Here is a 19,166-nt window from a genome sequence, read left to right as displayed (position 1 = left end):
AATCTTACTTCCAGGATGTGGACATCACCTTTAGACACAATGTCTTAAAAATATATCATGAAAATGAAGAAACATGTTATGTATATTTTTGTTATATTAGTGAAATGTTCATAGACCAAACATTTATTGCAGTGGCTTCTTGCTTGCAGATCTGAGCTGCGGGACAAGATGCATCAGAAAATGGAAAATGAAATCCAAAATAAACACAATGCAATCCATAAGGATATTAAATATTATGGTTTTCATTATCGACTAGCATGATGGAAATAATATAATTAGGACCATATTCAGCTACCCTAAATTCCCTCTGAATTCCTGAGTTAAAGACACTTCCTATCAGCTGCTTTATGCAGCTTTCCTTACTTATAACCTGAAATTATTTTTTTCAGAAACACTTAAGTTGTTTCACAGCAAAAGCCTCTGGTGGGAGTCATTCCAGCTAAATATGACCCCATCCTTCCCTAGGAGGTAATTTTCTGAAAATATGCTCCTGAGATTATTCATTGGTAGTCCAATCCAAATCCTATTGCTGTTCATTATATCCTAATCACTGCTAAACTACCTGGAATTCAGAAAATGTATCTATTCATGAAAATAAAAATATGTCTTCAGTTGTGCAAGGGTAACCTACTTTGTCTTCTTTCCTCGTCTTTGCAAAGACCATGGTTTTGATTACTTTGTTCTTAAAGGAAATACAGCAATTATATCAACTAACTTGTGTCCTTTTTGCTACATTTGCTAACAAACTGCATTAAGAAGTTTTCCTTGGAAGCAAATATTTGGTTTTTTTCATACGTAACTTTAAGGCAGACAAAGACTGCCCTGAACAAATGTTTCTTCCTTCTCTCCTTCTCTACCTGCCATTTCCTTCAGAGATATCTGTCTCTTACCCAAGATGATTTTTAAAAATATTTTCCCAAAGAGCTTTATGGCTGAGTCTTACTAGGTTTTTTTTGGTGAGTGGCATAGTTCTAAGAGGTGTAGTCTACCATTTGGTCACTTGTGGAAAAAGTCTTGCATTTGTTGAAGGTGCTAATTGGTGTGCAGGGAAAAAAAGACAATATAGCACAAGCACAGCATGTTGGTCTTCAAATAGAAAACTAAGAAAACAATATATTTTATTTTGTCCTAATGAAGCTACTATTTTTCACCTGGGAAAGTCAAAAAAGTTGTTTGAACTGCCTTTTGCATTTGCCTTGCATACTTCTGACTCCTGTGTAGCTGGTGTTCAGACAAATGGGACATTTGCTGTGGTTTAAACCCCTTACCTTTCACTTCCAGTTTGCAATCAACTTCTGCCTCTCCAAGTTCGTTGACTGCTCGGCAAGTGTAAGTACCTCCGTCATAGGGACTGGGTTTGCGGATCTCCAAGGTGCAGACACCTTGGTTGCCGAACATTCGGTACCTTGGGTCATTCATTATAGCAACTTTGTTTTTCAGCCAGGTTATTTTGGGCTGTGGTAAAAACAAAAGAACACCCACATGCACAAACCTGTAAACTTAAACGTTTTATCTCTTTTTGTGGCATCCTGTTGAAGTTGAGTAATCCAGAAATGATACAAAATAGATAAAATAATGACAGAAAGGAAACTGTAATTCTTAACTCAAGCATAAACATGGTTCGCATCATGCATTTGTTTTCAAGTGAGATTTTTTTCAGTGCAGTTCCTATCACATTATTAAAGTCTTAAGTATAAGCTTGTTATCAATGTAAGAGGTGCTTTGTCATGATAGCAAACATTGAGCAATAGCTTCTGACATCCAGTTACTCTATGTCAATAAGAAAAGCATGTTTTTACACAGTATTGCACACAGAACAGTCAGAAACTGTGAAGAGTGAACAATGAACATGTTCTTAAACACTCTTGAGTTCGTTTTTTACTAGATCTGTTCAGTTTTTCGCGACAGAAAACCGATCACAAAAAGACAACTCAAAAGAAATTGGAAGATGCATTGCGCAGTTGGTCTGAGAACTAACATGGTCCATGGAGTATTCCTGCATTTTTATGGAATAATTATGGCTTTATTTTAGTAACAACATTTACTGATATATTAACTGTACAGCTGTTGTCAGTGTCGGTCTCAGTATAGCCCTGCATTTCCTGAGGTTCTGCCCTTTCGCTGAGTTATCTGTGGCTTTAGTAACTATTAAAATGCCTGTATCACAGATAAGTGGGTCCTATTTTGTATTCTTTAGAGCCCACACCACTCCTTTTGCCTTCAGCCTGGCTTGTGAGACAAAGAGTAAAAATGGCACCACAATTTTCAGTGTCAGGTTAAACTCTTTTGTGTTTTAGCTGATACTGCTATGAGCTATGCTGTACCTTGGGGTTGCCCCGAACGCTGCAGTTCAAAGTCGTGTTGTAACCAGCTACAGCAAACGTGTTGACTAGAGGCTGAGTAAACAATGGCCGTTCACTGAAGTCAAAATCGTTGTAAACTGGATATTTGTAGACTTTACCTATGAAACGAAAAGGAAACATTTATAAATAGAGTGTTGACATGCATCTAAATACCCAAGCATCTTAAAAAGCTGCAAAAGTCTGAATCTGTTCTCATCGGCACCACTTTAGTTAGTGACCTGATGCTGGTAATTGCACCTGTAGGGAAGGCTGGAAGTGAGCCTGGGAAGTGATGATAGCCCTTGGTCATGCTATAGGGTAAATGTCTGAGAGGTCCTCTTTGTTTCGTGAGAGGTGGCATACAAAATAACACACATTTATTCTGTGTCTTTGCCTGCATGCCCTGCATGTTAGAGAACAGGATGGATCCGGACTGATGTACTATGGGATGCTTGCCTTCACAGTCTGTGTTCACTCTGTTGCTGATAACTTTTCACAGCTTGTTCTGACTACGAACTGGCTCTGTAGCTGAAAATCCACATTTTTCTTTCTGCTTCATACGCTGCACTAACAAAACAAATACCTGAATGAATGTACTTTCTGTACAAGGAAAACATGGTAGCAAAATCTAGTTTCTCACTGCCTCTTTATACCTGCTGTGCAATGGAGATTACCATCAATGCATCATCTTCACCCACAAACTAAGCTGGCATTTAAAACAGCTGGACAGAATGACATCTATTCCTATGCACAGGTATCGCTAAACATCTTTGCTTCACTGAAATATGATCCAAGCTCTCGTGCTGACTTCAGTGCGGCTTAGGCCTGATACTTGCTCTCATGAAAAGGGCAAATAAGCAGTGATGAAAGTTCCTATAGCCATTGTTTTGTTCATGGTCCCATTTCTAAAACAGCAGTAGTTTTCTTTTTAATAATGGAAGTGGGGTCTAGTACTCTGGGCCTCCAATCCTTCAGCTTCTCACTATGGTTTGTATAGGTTGTCTGTTCTCTGCATCATGGCAGTCAGGTGTTCCTTTCTTTCGGACAAACGGAGGTAATCTGGATTGATTTTCTTCCTTTAAAGCACCTGTTTGTTGAATTTCCCTTCCATAAAGGAGCAGGTGGTGGTTTTTGTTGTTGGTTTTTAAAAAGTTTACAGTACCATTTCAAATGGACAATTTCTGAAATGTCAGGATTTCTGATGGCAGAATCCGATTTTGTCCAGCTCCACCTGCAAGAGACGTGAAGCAGAGCTCTCTGATCCTGCCTGAAATGGGCGGGAGCACTTGTACAGCTGATGCCAAGTCTCCACTGGGAAGCACTGACCCACTGCTTCTAGCAAAACTGCTTCTTCACTCCTCTTCCAGCTCTTTTCGTAGAATCATAGAATTGTTTTATTTGGATAAGATTGTTAAGACCATCGAGTCCAACCATTTACCTAGAACACAAGTCCACTTCTTGTCGACTTAGATCTGCCAGTGGTGACATGAGTATGAGATCTAAGACTGCAGAAAATGTCAGAACATGGGAAAAATGTTCCACCCTTGCTTAAAAAAACCCCACAACTATGAACTATGTGGACAAACCAAGAAGTCTTGATATGAAATGTCCTAGCTGTTACTTTTACCTGGTCTTGGAGCTAGGAATGCATCTGAATGCTTTAGAGATATGGCCTTTACTTCTAATCACCTTCCAGCCTCTGAACACACCCCTTCCCTTTTGACAAGGAATGGATAATTAGCTAACCATCTTTTGCAATCAAAGCGCTCTCTTTGGTCATCGTTGCATCCTCACTGAGGCCACACATGTTTTCAGCGAAGACTCGGAAGTAGTACTCGTTTCCTATGACGAGCTCGTTAATGGTGGCACTGGTGCGGTGATAGTGCTCCATTACTGTGAACCATTCCTGGAAGACACAAACACAGAGAGTCAGCTTCCTCCCAGTGCTCTGCACCTCTCAGCCATTAACTGTTTGGAAGAATCATCAAGCTTGTGGGAGTAAGATTTTTCTTTTAAGACAACATCAATGGATATCGAAAAAGTGAAGCTGGCAATAATTCTTTATTCTGTCTGAAATGAGTGACAATGAGAATCTCACGAAGCTCACTGCTGAGCAGTGAAGGCTGAGTGGAAAGTGAACCCAACTGAACTGTTACACTTCCTTAGCGGGGAGGATTTGTTTTAGGAAATCCAATATTACAAAGGTTGTATTGTGCGAAGCAAGGCAAGTTCCTTTTTCCTAGTCCATGCTGCTGACAGAGAAAGTACTGCTGCAGATAAGAAAAGCAGTGGCACGTACTACTCTGCAGTTACATGTCCTCAGAAGAGGCCAATGCACTAATCTGCTCCCTGTTCCACAGGTTGAGTGTTCATGTGAAATGTAATTTTATGCAGGTGGTCCTCTGATAAGAAAAGACTCAAATGAAGAGGTGGGTTTTAGCATTTTAGTCTTGCAGCAGTAACAGGACATGTAATTTCTGTCCTAGTACACAATACCTAAATAACAAACTGAGATGAATGAGTATAATGCTAAAAATGCAATTAATATAAAGTACAATATGACCACAGCAGTGTTTTTGCTTTTCTTCACTCTGCCCTACGTAGTGTTATTGCTTTCCTAAAAATGAACTTGTGCTGAGTTCCTTGTGCCACAGTTTCCATTGATATCTGGTCGTTTTTAAGAGCCAAAGTGCCTTTTGGGAAAGTTATCTGTAAAAGGCCAGCTGTGCCATGATTGCAGAATTCAACACCACAGAGGCTATGGGGACAGTATGACCCCAAATGATCCATGACACACTGGACCTTAGACACCGCTATTGTTGCTTTCTCCTTAACACAGTAATTTAGAGACAGGGGACATCATTGTTATGGTCACTGTACAGAGACCATCTCTTCTTACAGTCTGAAGCGAAAGAAAAAATGAAGAATGGGAAGAGAAATAGTGGCACAGGAAGAATTAATTGATCAGACCATGAAGGAGATCAACATATTCAAGGTTGGGCGGGAGGAGAAGTGACAAAAAGATTCCCTTAGATAACGCAAATCCTAAAATATTCTCCTAGGTTTCCAGTGTTTTACTTTACAGCAAGTGTTAAATGTAAGAATCCAACTATTGTCTTTCAAGGAAGTGTAAAATTCATGTTAGTTTACTGAAAATAATAAGCAACTCTATATTGCACTTTTCACCTGTAAGTCTCAAAGCAGTTTACAAGTTACGTATGTACCATTTTGTCATGGGTAGTAAGGAGTGGCAATGACTTACACAATGTGACATTACAGGTTTAAAAGCAACAACACAGCATTTTGATTCTAGTAGCAACCTACTGACTTCGAAATTAGTATGTTTGGGTTTTATTTTCTCTACTGAGACAAAGGAAAAAAAGCAGAATTACTTCCCTCAAATCCACCTGTCCTTTTCCTTTTAGTCCTCCCTTTGGCATAATCTGAAAACAATTTGATTTTTAGGCTTTAGATAGAGTGAACAGAAGACTTCTAGAATTTTTAGACATGCCTTGCAGATTTTCTGAGCACTGTCTAATCAATGCTTTGTCCACCTACATTGATTTAAGCATGTAAAGCTTTTTATTTTTAAAAGGAGAATTCATGAGTACATCAGCCTTTTAAAGACCTCCTTGTAACTTACCATACTCTTCTTATCTGCTTTTTGAATTGTGTACCCAGTAATGGCAGCATTACCATCATCTTTTGGTGGCTTCCATGATAAATTTACATTCTCTCCCCAGACATCTTCAATAGTTACAATCTCTGGTGGGCCTGGGCGATCTGTAATGAAAACATGGCAGCTGACATTTTCCACTGTTTACTTTCTCTCTCTTTTCTAAATACGTCTTCCACTTAGTTTGATTTCTCTCTTCTCTTTCTTATAACATGCCCATGCCAAAACCAATGTCAAAAGAAAGCTGAGATTGTAAAATAAAACTTTACAAAGTTAAGATATATCAGAACTATGCGAAACTTGACCATTATATGAGTGTGGCTTCTAATATACATGTGCTCTTTAATGGAACAGAAACATGGTATTTTGGAAAAGTTAAAACCATTTGAAGACGTGCTCCTAAAAGACAAAGTCGAACAATCATTATAAAGGCTGTGCTACCAGTTTTGCCTAATATATAAAGAAATACATTGGTAAAAATGGAAAGTAAGTGTGTTTTCTGGTCTGTCTTTCCTACTTTCATGTACTTTCAACATTTATGATTTCTTCCACATTACACTTACGACAAAGTTACTATGAATTTACTCCCGTTTCTGTCTTGGGATACCCTCAATGGGAAAAAGCTTGCATCCTGGATAAACAAAAACATGACAAGCTTAACAATGAAAAAAAGATACTGACATGTTCCAACAAGCACCTGCCATTGTATAGGGAGCTTATTTAGAGACCACAAATCTATAGTTGGACATGGAGAGATACCACTGTTGAGAAAGATTCTTTCTGGGATTCCTCTGCTTTCCTATAGCCTTGGAGTGGCCAGAGTCTGCTTCGCTGATGTGCATTTATTTCTGTTTCTCAAAACATACCAACAATCTGAATATCTATTGTAGCTTTGTCCTCCAAGTTCTCTACTTCCACTTTCATGTCATATTCTCCAGAGTGGTTCCTTTCTGCCTTTCGGATGAAGATGATGGTGTCATTTTCAGTGTTGCGGATGTTGATTTGGTTCTTGTCGATTGGAGAACCATTTTTCTGCCATGATACTTTTGCCCTTGGTTTTCCCTGCAAGAAGTCAGGAAACAATGTGTACGTGATTTTTGGAGAGAAAAGGATGGGAGAGAAAACAAGTTTACTTCCTTTTTTTCTCCAAAAGGGAAATAAAAACTGTCCTGAAAGAAACAGAGAATTCTTTATTAAATCATACAGCATTTGACATGCAATGATATTAATTCACATAAAATGGAGCTTTATTTTTTTTTTCAGGAGACCAAAAATATTCACAAATTATGGCTAAATTGGACAATTAACTTTATGACTAAATTTGACAATTAATTTCCAGTTCTCTAAAAGAAAAGTAGAAAAAAAATTAAAATAAAACAAAGCCAGAAAATACAGAGCAAAATATTTCACCCTCTGCAAGTGCCTACATTCTCTACACTGCCAGTGAAAGAGGAAAGTAGTGGACTAAACCTCCAGGGATCCTAAACTCTCTTCTTTCATTGCAAAAGCAGATGGAATAGTTGTTAGGTAGTCTGGATTGACATCTTTTGTGTGTTGTTTTTATGGGCCTAGTAGTGCCCAGTTTAGGTACTTAAATCAGAGTGAATTCCCCCCGGTTTACCATGGGATTTGCCTTCCAGAGGCAAACAATTTGTAAATGCTGTCCCAAAAGGGTAATCTCACACATTTTTGAATCCTTTATCTTAGAGAATAACCATAGAGTATCCCTTTAATTTCTCAAGAGCAGTGTATCTTGCAGTGTATTGCTGATCAAGCTTTTATTGGGCTTTTAACAGCCTTGTAGAAGCCTGATTATGCTCACCCAGGATCTTTAGGTGTACAGAGATGAAATGGAAATGAATTCTGCCATAACTCTTGTATTCAGAAGAATAAAGACCCTACAAGTAGAGAGACAGTCACTGTTGGAAAAGGTATGGGAATGAAGGTTAACATGATGCTGTGGGAAAATGTGATATCTCCTTGGAAAAAGCCAGATTATAGCTGTGATCTCAAGGATTTTACAGTTGCAGTTTCTATAGGAGACAGTGAAACTCTGCCCACTCTTCCCCCTCCTTTTCCTCTCTCAAGACAAGCAAAAGATTAAATGCTACAGTCCCACCCTTGATACCATATCAACTTCTACCAGTGTAACCATTTTGCATTTTGCTAGGGTTTATCTCACATGTAATGTCTACTGGGAGGATTTATGAATGTCCTTTGAATGACAGATGACAAATGAGTCTGTCTAAGCTAGTTAGCCAATTCATTAATCGGCTCAGCATCATTTTTTTGAGAGGTCAAGGCAAAAGCTTTTAAGCACCTGTGTACTTCTGTGTGCTTCCCCTTCTGCTTAAGTTAACTCACTGGCCAACCCAAGTTGCACAGAAAGAAGTTAAAATGTAGCACTATAAAAATAAAAAATGTTTTCCTGTCAGTGTTTTTAATTCTTACCTGGAAAGGAATCACAAGATTCACAGTTTCTCCAACTCTTCGAGTATAGGTTTGTTTTAAGTGTCTTGGTAGACGAATCTTTGGAGGTTCTGAAAAAAGCCAAAAGCTTGTGTTTGATACTTATCTTCTTCTCTGTTTTAGGCTGAAATGATAGGCATCAGTATAAACAGAAGACTGTGGTCTGCATTTACCAGAAGTGACTAATGAGTGCGGCATCTTAAGTTTATTGGTCCCACAATGTTACATTTGGGACGCCATCAATTTTGGTTACAACAAATGTTATGGTGGTAGGAATAGGTGAGAAATTTAGTGCAACTCAAAAAAAAGCAACATTAATTTCAAGTTCTGCAATAAAAAAAAAAGAAGCCTTGAAAGGCTGAGCGATAAAGGCTTGGAAATGAAACGAATGAAAAGAATTGTGGATAATTTTAGAGGAAGTTTTCTGATTTTTATCCACTGCACGATGGCTTTGTAAGGCCTAATAATCTGTTTCCAACAACAAGTATCAGCCTTAAAAAACCCGAACTAAGTACGGAAGCAGAGTGTATTTGTGGGTGAGCGTAGGCAGGAGGATCTTACCTATCACTTCCTTGACTAAAATAGGCTGTGGGTGGTACCTGGGCTCACTTTCACCAGCAGCATTCACAGCTTTTACTCTCACAAGGATTTTCGAGCCAGTTGGCAGGCCAGTGATAGTAAATTTCGTTTTGTCCGTCAGCTCCGGGTTAGCCACGATCCATTCATCAGCTGGTTTAGGAAAAGAGGAGGGGAGGACGAATCCAAAGAATAGGTAATTATAAATACATCCACTGCATGGATGAGGAAAATTACAGAACAGTAATAGCTTCATTATATTCTAATGAATACCTCTAGCTGTTTTTTCTAATTATGCTATAACATGATATTGATTCACTTTCATATGTAGGAAGAATATTTCAAACCTGCTGATTATAAATTTACGTCTAGAGAAAGAAATGTTTTTAGAGCGCGTCTACCATTTAATTGCACCAGAGAGAAAACTGATTATTTTTTAAATTCAGCTGTTAGAAAACAAGTGGAACATAGAGTGTATTTCCAAAAGCACCCATCATTGCTTTAACAGCTTCCTTGGAGAGAGATGGATTTTACAATTAATTTCAAAAATATCATAATTAAACCAGTACTGAGTACCCTTCAAAGTACCACTGAGAATGCAGGGGTGAGAGAAACACAGAATATCTGCAAGTTGCAATGAGATGCCATCTCTCCTTATGCTGTTAAAAAAGATAGGCTGTGTCAGAATTATTCACATAATTACATAATTCTTGGATTTTTTATCCTCCTCCTAGGCAGTCGCATGTAATCCAGAGTGATCGTAACAGTACAGCCTTTCTGAAAACTTCAGTTACAAATGATACTTTCCTTTCCACCCTGCTGTCCAAACATAGGTTGCTTTAACGCTGCTCTTGCCTTGACATTTGGAGTCAGATTTATGCAGTAGCAAGTCATTATCAATACATTCCACGTCGTATAAAGATAGCATTATGATATTGGCACAGAAGACAAGACCACTATTATATTATAAACTAGAGAGCCCTGTAGACTTAGCATGCAATACTGTGGTACATTTTCATGACTGTATGTCTTACTTTTAGGAATAAAGTTCTCCTTCAATCTGCTTCTTTCAGCTTCTAGCACAAGAGGGTTGCAATCAAAGACTGTTTCCCGAGCACCTCCCCCTCCCCTTGTACATGTACTACAGAAAGTTCTGTAGACTGTTGCCCCTAAAATTCACTCTCAGAGATTTATCTTTACTTTTATGAAGAGAATTTTTCTTTTGGTAAAGAAGATTTATATCCTTGGTTGAATACTGTACCTTCCAGGTTAAAAGGTGGCTCCACCAATTCCTCAGACAGATCTGTCGATATACCTTGTGAGAATCCATCTTTAAAATTAATCAGAGACACCCACTTTCACACAGATGGAGCATTTTGTCAGTGGTTAGCAATTCCTGTTAGTAAGTATGCAAAGACAGATGCTGGGCTTTAAAGATTTAGAGAACCCTTATTTAGGGAGACTGCAGGAAGGAGAGAGATAGGAAGAGGGCATCTAGATCAAAGAACAGTTATGCATGATGCTGACAGGAAAGCTAACGGATAAAAGAAGAGGAGGAGATAAGGTGGTTTTTTTTTTTCCTTTGGGCCTGATCACAGCCCTGGAAAGATGAAAAGAAAGAGACAAAAGGAACGTTTGCAAGAGAAAAACAAAACAAAATGATGATGGGAAGAAGTGTAGGAGGAGGAGAAAACACATCATAGAAGAGAGAAGACATTCAGAGAAGAATTCTGAACAAGACAGAAAAAGAGAAGTCTTGGAAAAAAAACTTAGGGAAACAGAGAAGAGAACACATTTAGCTAAAGGCAACACAGAAATAAAAGTAAAGAATGCCAAAACTATGGATAATGACAGATATGATGTAAACACCAAGGCTTTATTTCCTGAACAAAGCTATCGCTGCCCTGGATTTCCTGGAATCCTAGACTTGGCTATTTTCAGGATAATAAAAATACTGTTGTAGTGTCTGTGCATGGTCCTGGATGGATACATTGGCAAAGAACTCAGCCAACAGAGACTCTCTGAAGTGCTTGTTTACTAACTATGAAAACAGATCATCTGCAGGTACAATGGCCCTTTAAAGGCAGATAAACACGGTGTCCTAGGGAAAACAAGGGCCAAGCTCATCAGACTGTGAAATGTCACACATAACCACCTGGCAGAGTACATTACTAGGAACTGTCTTCCTCAGTGTCAACATGATTTGGTCTACTCCACATCACCACAGCAAGAGGTTCAAGTTGGATGTCGTAAACTAGCTCTAGGGAGTTCTATATTCATGTTATTCACATCTGTTCAATGCCAAGTCCGGATACTCATGATGAGACTCCAGTTCAGTAGTATACACTGAGAGCTGTCAAAGATGCTACCATAGTTAAGGATGTTCAAGAGTCCACCATGTTGATCAAGTTATGAGGTTCAGACTAAAGGGAAATACCAATATTCACTAAGTGAAACCAATGCTCATGTACACGATTCTTGTAAATTATAATTATGCATATATTTTGTCTTTATATTTTCAGCTTGTGACTTCTCTTAATGATTGCTGTGATAAAGAAGATTCAGAAAAGCCCTGTTTAAAACTACTTTCAGTGACAATGATGAAAGAATGGAGAAGGTAAAGACAAATGAGTTTACAAACAGATGACTAAAAGAACAGCAGAATGAATATAGACGTCCATAAAAATACCTTGGAATTAAAAAGAGTTATTACACATTATAGAAGAAATTAGTTTGAGGCAGAACAGGCACTGAAAGAACTGAGAAAAGGAGGCACCACAATATTTCAAGAAAGAAAAAGGGACTGAACACAGAGAAAAGGATGCATATTCCAATAACACACCTTTTCAAATTGGTATTTTCTACTAAGCTTGCTTCTTCCTAACAATTTTCATAACATATATACATAAATAATGTGAACTGTATATATATATATGTATATACATATATAGGAGGCATATATAGATATACATAAACACTCAGAAAGCTATGTAAAATACATTGTACCCATTGTATTTTAACTGAGGTGGGTAGCAATAAAATGACAGACTTGACTGCCATTTTGTTGTATCTTCATATGTTTTAAACCTATCTGAAAAAAAAAAAAAAAGAATTTGTTCCATTCAACAGATATATAATGATCTTCTGTCTAATTATAGAGTCATAGAACAGTTTGGGTTGGAAGGGACCTTCAAAGGTCATCTGGTCCAACCCCCTGCGATGAGCAGGGCCATCTTCAACTAGATCAGGTTGCTCAGAGCCCTGTCCAGCCCGGCTTTGAATGTCTCCAGGGATGGGGCATCGACCACCTCTCTGGGCAACCTGGGCCAGGGTTTCACCACCCTCATTGTAAAAAATGTCTTCCTCATGTCTAGCCTGAATCTCCCCTCCTTTAGTTTAAAACCATTACCCCTTGTCCTGTTGTAACAGACCCCCCTAAAAACTGTCCCCATCTTTCTTATAGGCCCCTTTTAAGTACTGTAAGGCCACAATAATGTCTCCCTGGAGCCTTCCTTAAAAGATAGATTTGGAAGATTGCTCTGAAAAACATATTTTGCATTAGCGTATATCGTATATATATTTTTCATCCTCTCCTGTTACCTAATTTGGATATCACAGACTGTAATGTCAAGGGTTTTATGACAGTGGCATATTACAAGCACTTTTAACTTTTTCCCCTGCCATCTTACCAATGCTAAACAGTGCATAATATACAGCATACACTGAAGTACTCACATTGACGGTCCCGTTTATATTCCCATACATCTTGCCTGTACAGTGGAAACATTCTAGGAATGCTTTATCTTGATGTCAGACTGCATGCTTACTTGTTCTGACCTGTTCGCGCAGCTCCCTCCCAATATACAAGGAAAACCCTTCCTACCATTCCAGCTGCCTTCAGGTGATCTTCTCCAGACCTCTGAGCTTCTTGCAGTCTGCTCCTGCTCCTTACAGATATTCAGCCCAACACTACAAGATGCTGAGTGCTCCTGAGAAAAGCCAATGGTTCTTCTTCACTCCTTCTCCCACTCACTGGAGTGAGAGCTGAGGACACTGTGCTCCTGCGGTATCTGACCACTTTTGTGAGCTATCGTTTTCCTGGATTGTCTGAATCTACAACACGTGACAGTGTGAATGACAAGTTCTGTCCTCTACATATTGTCTCCAGGCTGTGGACTGCATTAATGAAAATGTTTCATCGAAATAAATGCCTTTATGAAAAAAAAGTGTCCAATTCATGACTTGATTTACAGTGCAGTCAAAAGCAGCAGGTAGTGGAGCTGAAGATGACTGTGTCCTGTTCATCCAAATACACAACATTGCTGGAGGCTCACTGACTGGCATTTGCCCACGGAGGCTGGGTACTGCAAATAGAAATCCAGGCTATTTGATACTTACTTAGGTCTTGGTGGATTTTACTTTTTGAAAATAGACTTCATTTGATGCCAATTCAGAAGAAAATCTGCTTGAAAATACTAAGTTTCTGCTGCTTGATCACCAAAGATTCTTAGTTGTAAAATATAAATTATACTTCCCTATTATTTGTTATTTTACTTTCATAAGTTTATTCAGTCTCTTACATCTTTATCTTTCTCCTTCAATTTTGTATAGATTTATGTCTTACATGGACATAGTTAAAGATCCTGTATCTAACTACACTGAAAAGTTGGAGAAATTCAATATCCAGGCATGAACTTCACATGGCTAGATAACTTCTACAGCCAGCTATTGGAGAGGCTGTCTGTCCTCAGTATTGGGAAGTGGCACTTGAAGTAGCCAATTAGTAGTACGTCAAGATAGGAATTACCCCACAGAGGACCACCTGTCCCTAAAACCCAGCCAACCTGCATATATTATGGACAATACTTACAGACATTCATTATTTCCTATTCATTCATCCATCCACTCTTTACTGCATTGATTCTTCGATTAGCTCGAAAAGGAGAATAACGATTAACACAGTACTTGGTACACTACGACAGATTATATGGCTTTTGATTTGGATTTCAGATCAAATGTAAGATCAATCGAACTACAGTCAATGTATGGGATCTGGAATACAAACCAAAGGAAGCCTGAACAAAACCCTGCTGCTTGAGGTTTTCTGACTGATTAGTCTCTGCCTTAAAGTGAGAGCACCTGGTACCTGTAGAGAAGAAAGAGAGAAAGTCTCACCTACTTTCACTGTGAGTAACATACCACAGTCGTCGTCACTTACTTCCTTCAAAGCAGTACTCTACAACATAGCCGTCTAACCCTGCCGCTCCGATGTGGTCTGGTGGCCTCCATTTCATTGTGACTGTGGTGTCAGTCACTTCATCCACTGCCAGGAGAGTTGGTGGGCTGGTAACAGCTGAAGCAAGCAGGCAGCAGGGAGAAGGCAGAAAACTGTGTTACAATTAAAGGTTTACGCTTATGGAGTGGGTTCCTCTAACTTAGCATTGTAGGCAACAGGCTAAATCCTGCCTACCAGGCATTTCCAATCATCCTTGTCATATCTTTCTCGATCAGGACCGAACTAGGAAAAGCAAGTACCTCATCCCATATCTGCTCACAGCCTAACCCAGAGTCAAATTCCTCCTGCTCAGGAGCAAGAGGACAAAGAGCGGTGGAAGGTAGAGCAGAGAAGTTGTGAGTCTCATGTTCTACAACAGCAGGTATTTTCTGGCAAGAGGAGAACATGCTGTAGCAGTAGCAGCCACCTTCTTCCTCCTCCTTTGCATTGTGGGGGTGCCGCTGGGCAAGGGGGGGACCTTTGCTGACCTACAGAACAAGACACCTTTTTTTTACAGGGACTTGTGGTTGTCACAATAGTTTGAAAATCTGTTTCTCTAGATGAAAACGCCACTGAATTAATCTGTCACTAGGTGAATGACAAGGCCCTCTAGTTGTTACATTAATATAAAGCAATAAGATGATATATAGAATAGTACAAAATACATCCTAGACTAATCTGGATTGTCTGCAAAAGGATTTTGAAAATACGTAATCCCTTTCTGGGAAAAAAGCCCCTGTTTCATCTAATGGGGATCCATAGCTCATAGAGTGAAATTAGAGACTATTCAAATGTGTCTTGTCATATGATTTATTGCAATATTTGGCAAATTCACTTATTTTTTTTCATAGATTTCTACCTTTATGATAGATAGTATACCTGTGATTTTTTAAAATGGAAATATATGGATTATTTGTGAATACCTGTACCTTTTTTAAAATGACAAACTGCTATATGACAGCAAAGCATAAGAAGTGAAACGTGAAAGGATGTCTCATTTTCATACAGTGCAGCCTGCAAATAGTGATCTTAGACTTCTAGTCACTTTTCCTGACCCTTTTTGGCCAAAAGCCAGTGCCTGACCAAACTTATATCAGGAGAAAGATACACAAAACGACCAAGACTATAATGCATCATCTTCGTCAATTCTCTAAATTGCCAGCTTGACTGGCAATAGTTTGACTCTTGACTCTAGAGGTATCTATGATACATAAAAAAGTGGAACTGTTAATTTTGGTGCTTAAAACTTATTGACCATGGTATTGACCATATCAGGCTCACCTATAGCGTGTCACTGTTTTATTGTTGTGCACCATTTTTCTGTCTATACATCCTTGTTTCTTGTTTATAAAAGGCTATAAATCCTTCAAGGATAGATATATAGTTTATGCTGCACCTATATAATTAGATTACTGTAACAATTTATTAATGATAATTTTCTAAATACATACTTGACTACTTACCTAAAGGAACAAAGGACTTCGAAGGCATACTTGGTTTGGAAATGCCTATTGCATTAACAGCAAATACACGGACTTCATAAGCAACACCTTCAATCATCTTCTTTGGCTCAAAAGTTGTTTCTTTAATCAGTTCAAAATTCAGCCTCATCCACCGGGAGCTTTGTTTCTTTTTCCTTTCAATGAAATATCCTATCGACCAAACAAAATTTTTTTATAGTAAGTGGTGGCATAAAGCTCAATAGTGAGGTTTTTCTGTACACACCTCAATATCCCCTTCTAGTCTCAGAGTGGTTTAAGGATTATTGTTAAATTTTTCCCATTGCAAGCTACCTGATAGTCACCTCTTTGGCTTTCACAGCCATATAAGAGTTTTCTTTGGACTCCACTTACAACACCGCTGTATTTAGTTCAAAGTGATTCTGCTGGCCTCTGGGCCCCTCTGTCTTTCCTGTTGGTTCAGTGTATTAGAAGATATTCCAATTTACACATTAAATTGTTTCTGAAATTCCTGCTAACATTCAAACAGGCTAATGGTTCAGAGTTTGGTATTGTAAGAGGTTGTCTTTCAAGTAAGGGGACTGATAATGTGGCAACATACAAAATGACAAATCTCAAAGCATTAAAAAAGCCAGGTATCCAATAAAGTCAAAGAATGAGTGGAACATTCCTGTAACTGGATGCTTGAAGTGCAACTCTCTAGGGCCTGGACTAAACTCTGATCCTATGGCATCCATTATTTGGAGTTTATTTCTTTTGTCTTTATTAGAACATCACTACAAAAAAAAAGAGAAGTATGTACCTAAGATGGGTGATCCACCATCATTTGCCGGAGGTTCCCAGGTCATAACACACCAGTCTTCACCCACCTCAGTCACATTTGGTGCCTGAGGAGGATCAGGAACGTCTGTTGCAAAGAAAGTAAATATTATTATTAAAATAAAATAAAAAAAATATTTTTCATGCACAGGCTGAAATAGAAAATGTCAGATAAGAAATCTGAATAGTGCAACAGGATTTCCTAATGAGGAGAGAGAAAGAAAGAAGGTGTTTGTGGATCCTGACAGGTGGATAGGAAGGGATAAATGCCAGGTTCTTCAGCGCAGTCAAGACACTCGAGAGGCACTTGAGGGCATGTGGTAAGACAGAGCCCACAGCCAGATGGAGATTGGAGAGTGTTAAGGGCAGCCAGAGGCAACTGCACAGGTTTGGCCCCTGCAGCATGAGGTGGCAGCAGGGTGATAATTAACTCTCACTTAAATCCCATGCTAAACTCCTGTGTCCTCAGTAACACTGAGCCTCAGTATCCTTCCTTGCACCTCAATTCCACATCTGAAAATGGGGACAAACTGGGAAATTGAAGTTTTCTGACAATCTACAGCAATTTGGTATGTAGGGAGGACAGCGTCTACAGAAGAGACCCTTCGGATAGAGGAAGAAGAATTTGTCTCTCGCTGGGGTGCAGAGAAGTAGGGTTCTTCAAGGAGCATTTGTTGAAAAGGGCTATAATAAAAGATATTGCTCATGTGCACTCTTCCACATGACTTACCAACCACTTTAATGTTGATTAGAGCTGTGTCCTCTCCAGCCTCATTCTTTAATGATATTCTGAACTGACCTGAATCTTCTCTCTCAGCTGTATCAATGACCAGACAGCTGCTGTCTGGGTATGTTTCTGCCCGTATCCTTCCACTGTCTGTTATCCACTATTAATCAAAGTAAACAGAGGTTAAAGTAATATTTTCTGGATTTGAGAATCAAAATGCTCAAAAATCAAAATCTGGATGCAGTACAGGACACTTCAGCAAAAATACTAAAGCAAACACACTAAAGCTCAGAATTTCAGTCACTTAATGATCACAAAAATGAGAAAATAACTGAGGGACAAATAACTAACTTTAAAATATGGTTACTGTTTGGCACTCAGTTCAGCCATTGCATCTCAAAGGAAGACACACTAGGCTTGCTTGTCCTGTGAGCAAGAACATGCTTTTGTCAACACTACCCGTTATTAATTTGATGGAAAGAGAGTAACGGATCCTCCCAAAAGTCAGATCAAAAATGTAATTCATTCAGTTTAAAGGTCAGAGTGGCTGTAATGGTCAGTGGTTTGTCTCACAATTTTCAAATGCTGGCACATATTTTTTGAGTAAGAGCTCTCCTAGAATAATTTCTTATTTGGACAAGTCCACAGTGGTGATATAACAATTAATATTTGAAAAACAGTAGTCAGAGATTTGACCAGATAGTTCTGACGAATCCAGTAATAATAGCATGTTCCAGCTTCCGCATACCACAATGGAAATTTAAATATGAAAAAGCATCTTTTTGCTATTACACAGCCAGGGATTGACCTGTGCAAGGTTTTACTTTAACACACCAGATGCAAGACACCAATTGCTCAACCTATTGTTTCATTTGAGACTTGACACTCCATCAGAATTCATCATTCATTTTCCAAAACCAGACCATACCATGGCTTTCTGTCAAAACCTGGCAGCCATTTGGGGCAGTATGTACAGAAGTAGCCATTTGGTAGATTTTCATTAGTTTTCTTCTGCATCTCATGTGTCTCTTTCCTTTATAATTTATTTATAGCAAAACCATATCTTTTTCCTTTGTTAGTTTCAGCCCCTTGTTAAGCTAAAGAAATGTGTATAATAACAATGTACCTTGTCACCTTTACTCCACATGACTTTTGGAGTTGGCTCGCCAGTGATGGGGATCTCAAGTCGTAGTTTGCTTCCTGCCACTACTGTCACAGTGTTCCCTTCCCCAAGACCATCCAGGTGGAGTTTAGGAGGATCTGAAAAAGGAGAGATTGTCTAAGCGTGCCATGTGGCTGCCACTCTCAGAGTTCAGTGACTGGCACAGGTCTGCAACATAGAGAAACAGACTCTATGTTTTTTATTTTCCCAGTATTTTCAATCAACTAATTCTTTGTTGAGAGGAAAATTTGTGAAGAAATGTTCTTTTTAAGAAAACAGTTTTCTGATAAAAGTAAATCATGTTACCATAGAAAATTTGGAATAGTAGGACAATTAAAAAAACTATCTTCCTGAGGCAGAATTACTCAGGTAACTTCTGAGAGAGATTTCCTCTAAGTGGCTCTTGAGAATTTCAATTGCAGGCTTTCAGCAACACCTATTACCATGCTTCAGGCATCACTGTTCTTGCAGTTTAAAAATATTCTTAACCCAAATCCTTTTTCTGAAAATGAAGTGGTCACTTTTGCTGTAACCCATGTGTATGGAGAACAACTGATTAATATCCTCTTACAACTTTTTTAATGTATCGGAAGTTATATCAGTGAGCATACCCCTCTAGTACCCCTTCCCTCTTTATTCTCCCTAAACCTTGCCAATACT

General features: G+C 38.7%; 1 protein-coding gene across 12 annotated transcripts in view; it reads right to left on the bottom strand.

Annotated features, from left to right (window-relative positions):
- MYBPC1 (myosin binding protein C1) overlaps positions 1–19,166 on the bottom strand; it is a 76,091-nt gene that overhangs the window by 7,317 nt on the left and 49,608 nt on the right. For 6 of the 12 annotated variants that reach the window (XM_065658232.1, XM_065658233.1, XM_065658234.1 and 3 more), the window contains 14 exons: positions 18,471–18,604; positions 17,348–17,504; positions 16,601–16,705; positions 15,802–15,990; positions 14,282–14,416; positions 14,129–14,209; positions 10,325–10,393; positions 9,049–9,216; positions 8,470–8,558; positions 6,885–7,080; positions 5,986–6,125; positions 4,089–4,248; positions 2,325–2,461; positions 1,269–1,455 (listed from right to left, as the gene is read on the bottom strand). In XM_065658232.1, coding sequence (XP_065514304.1) covers positions 1,269–1,455; positions 2,325–2,461; positions 4,089–4,248; positions 5,986–6,125; positions 6,885–7,080; positions 8,470–8,558; positions 9,049–9,216; positions 10,325–10,393; positions 14,129–14,209; positions 14,282–14,416; positions 15,802–15,990; positions 16,601–16,705; positions 17,348–17,504; positions 18,471–18,604 — 1,947 coding nt within the window. The remainder of the gene's footprint in view (positions 1–1,268; positions 1,456–2,324; positions 2,462–4,088; positions 4,249–5,985; positions 6,126–6,884; positions 7,081–8,469; positions 8,559–9,048; positions 9,217–10,324; positions 10,394–14,128; positions 14,210–14,281; positions 14,417–15,801; positions 15,991–16,600; positions 16,706–17,347; positions 17,505–18,470; positions 18,605–19,166) is intronic. The other 6 variants (XM_065658240.1, XM_065658243.1, XM_065658241.1 and 3 more) reach the window with 2 other exon arrangements.

The sequence above is a fragment of the Caloenas nicobarica genome, chromosome 1 (genome assembly GCF_036013445.1).
Source record: "Caloenas nicobarica isolate bCalNic1 chromosome 1, bCalNic1.hap1, whole genome shotgun sequence".
NCBI lineage: Eukaryota > Metazoa > Chordata > Aves > Columbiformes > Columbidae > Caloenas > Caloenas nicobarica.
This window is presented reverse-complemented; position numbering and strand designations above follow the sequence as displayed.